This window comes from Nuphar pumila, chromosome 14 (genome assembly GCF_984573655.1).
Source record: "Nuphar pumila chromosome 14, dmNupPumi1.hap1.1, whole genome shotgun sequence".
In the NCBI taxonomy this organism is placed as follows: Eukaryota; Viridiplantae; Streptophyta; class Magnoliopsida; order Nymphaeales; family Nymphaeaceae; genus Nuphar; species Nuphar pumila.
This window is the reverse complement of record NC_143262.1, coordinates 14,048,299-14,050,169: the sequence shown is the minus strand read 5'-3', so window position 1 is coordinate 14,050,169 and position 1,871 is coordinate 14,048,299. Positions and strand designations below refer to the sequence as shown.

The following is a 1,871-nucleotide window of genomic DNA, read 5'->3' as shown; positions in this document are numbered from 1 at the left end:
ATGGACTTATTATGAACCTTAAGAGCAGAAGACTCAACTAAAGGGTTTCCCGGTCACCACAGGAACACATAAAAAAGGCACTGTGAAAAGCCTCCACTGTTTCTAATTATCTTCATTGAGTAATTTTATCCAGCATTATTGTGTGTTCCTTGATACGCAATCATCCTGGTTCAACACATCAGTGTTTACTGGTATGCGTTCATCCTAGTGCAACACAATATGCCCCAATTCTAAAATAAAAGGACGTACTATACCAGATTACACAGTGGTACACTGAAAAACTGTGCCATATCTTATGATACATCTACGTTACAATATTGCAATGCTGACAACTAACGTCAATGATGATGCAATGCGATATACTCTTCCACCCAGAATGACTGCAAATTTTCAAAAAGACTAATAATCGCAGCCTCTTACTTTGTTCAAAATATCAGCAACATAACCATGATAGTAAATCAAAAGGCGGATTCAAATTGAAGAATACACTCTATAAAGCATGGTTATCAGAAGACATGCCACTGGCTTGGAAGTTAGCTCTCTAGTAGCAAACTTGTCTCACTAGAAGTTTCCACTCCAAACAAAGAATATCCATGATTATCTTAATACATTCTAACACCTTTTCCTTTTTTTTTAACCTTTGGCTCTGTGTCCAATTTCTCAACGTTTATTGTTCGTGTCCTGCCTAGACTTGTTAAGGCTCCACACAATTACTTTCCAAACACCTATAGCTTATGATCCTGAGCTCCTACTCCAAGAAACAGTTCCATGAACATCAATTTGATACACATGTCATCTTCTCTTTGCTAGGCCATCTTCTATAGTACCACTATAAGGGACCAATCAAAATTAAGCATTTTTTTTCATAGAACTAGCAAACATATTACATAGCAGACCTCTAATCCAAAATAAAGTTTTTTTTTGTTACATGGCGCTCATGATCACCATGAATTCCATTTTTCCCCAATCACAAAACACTGATGTCTCTCAACATCAGAAGCTAAATCCCACAGGTGGGTGTTTCCCAAAACAAGGAATTCCACCACCATAGCCAATTTCTAGCAATCAATCAATAACCAAACTAAAGAACTGAACAAGCACCAACACTACAAACAAAATGAATCAGAGGGAACAAACCCATCTTGGCAAAACAGATATCCAGCATCTCAGGCATAGTGGTCGGATAAAAAACACGAAGGTAATCGACAGAAGTCGTCAAAGGAGAGATACCAACCATCAATTGGGCTTGTTGATTTGCTGAGAAGCGATGGAGATGAGCGATTGGATCTTGGAGATGGCGGAGGACTTGTCCGTCGGGCAATTGGCGAGGGCCAGCCGCAGCGACGCGAGGGCCGACTCGAAATTTCCGGAGGCGAGCGACGCGCAGGCCGCCCTGTAAGCCTCGTCGGCGGTGCGGACGTCATGGGACGCCGGCGGTGAGTTGGACGGCTTGGTGGCGCTGGCTCCGGCGCCGGCCTTCCTGAGGAAGTCGATGCTCTGAGCGTACTCCGCCGCGGCAATGGCGGCGTCAACCTCGGCCATCAGGCACTCCGGCGTCGGTGGCAGCGATTTGAAGGCGTCGTAGACGCTCCAGTACCCCTTGCCACTCACGCCACCTGCGCTCATCGTCTCTCTCTCTCTCTCTCTCTCTCTCTCAATGCTTGAATATTTATGAAGATTGTGGGCCATTGATTTTAAAAACTTCAAAAACTCTCGAGTAGGCATCAAAATAGGATGATTCAAGTGCGGGTACTTGTAAAGCCAAGCATGTAGATCACATATGGGCCGTTAGATTCTAGAGACAAAAATTTATGAAATTTATGGATTACACAATACTTCTTATATTTGTAGTTTTCATGTTCTAGGGATTA

The 1,871-nt window shown here is 43.1% G+C and overlaps 1 protein-coding gene across 1 annotated transcript; it reads right to left on the bottom strand.

Annotated features, from left to right (window-relative positions):
* Nucleotides 1-852: 852 nt before the first annotated feature.
* On the bottom strand, nt 853-1,650 carry LOC149816448 (uncharacterized). Its single transcript, XM_089987662.1, has one exon. It carries the CDS (start codon nt 1,624-1,626, stop codon nt 1,237-1,239), a length of 390 nt encoding a protein of 129 aa, XP_089843788.1. The 5' UTR covers nt 1,627-1,650; the 3' UTR covers nt 853-1,236.
* Nucleotides 1,651-1,871: the final 221 nt, after the last annotated feature.

Excerpts from the sequence above, each read along its gene's own strand:
- LOC149816448 (XM_089987662.1), bottom strand. The coding sequence starts at position 1,626 with ATGAGCGCAGGTGGCGTGAGTGGCAAGGGGTACTGGAGCGTCTACGAC.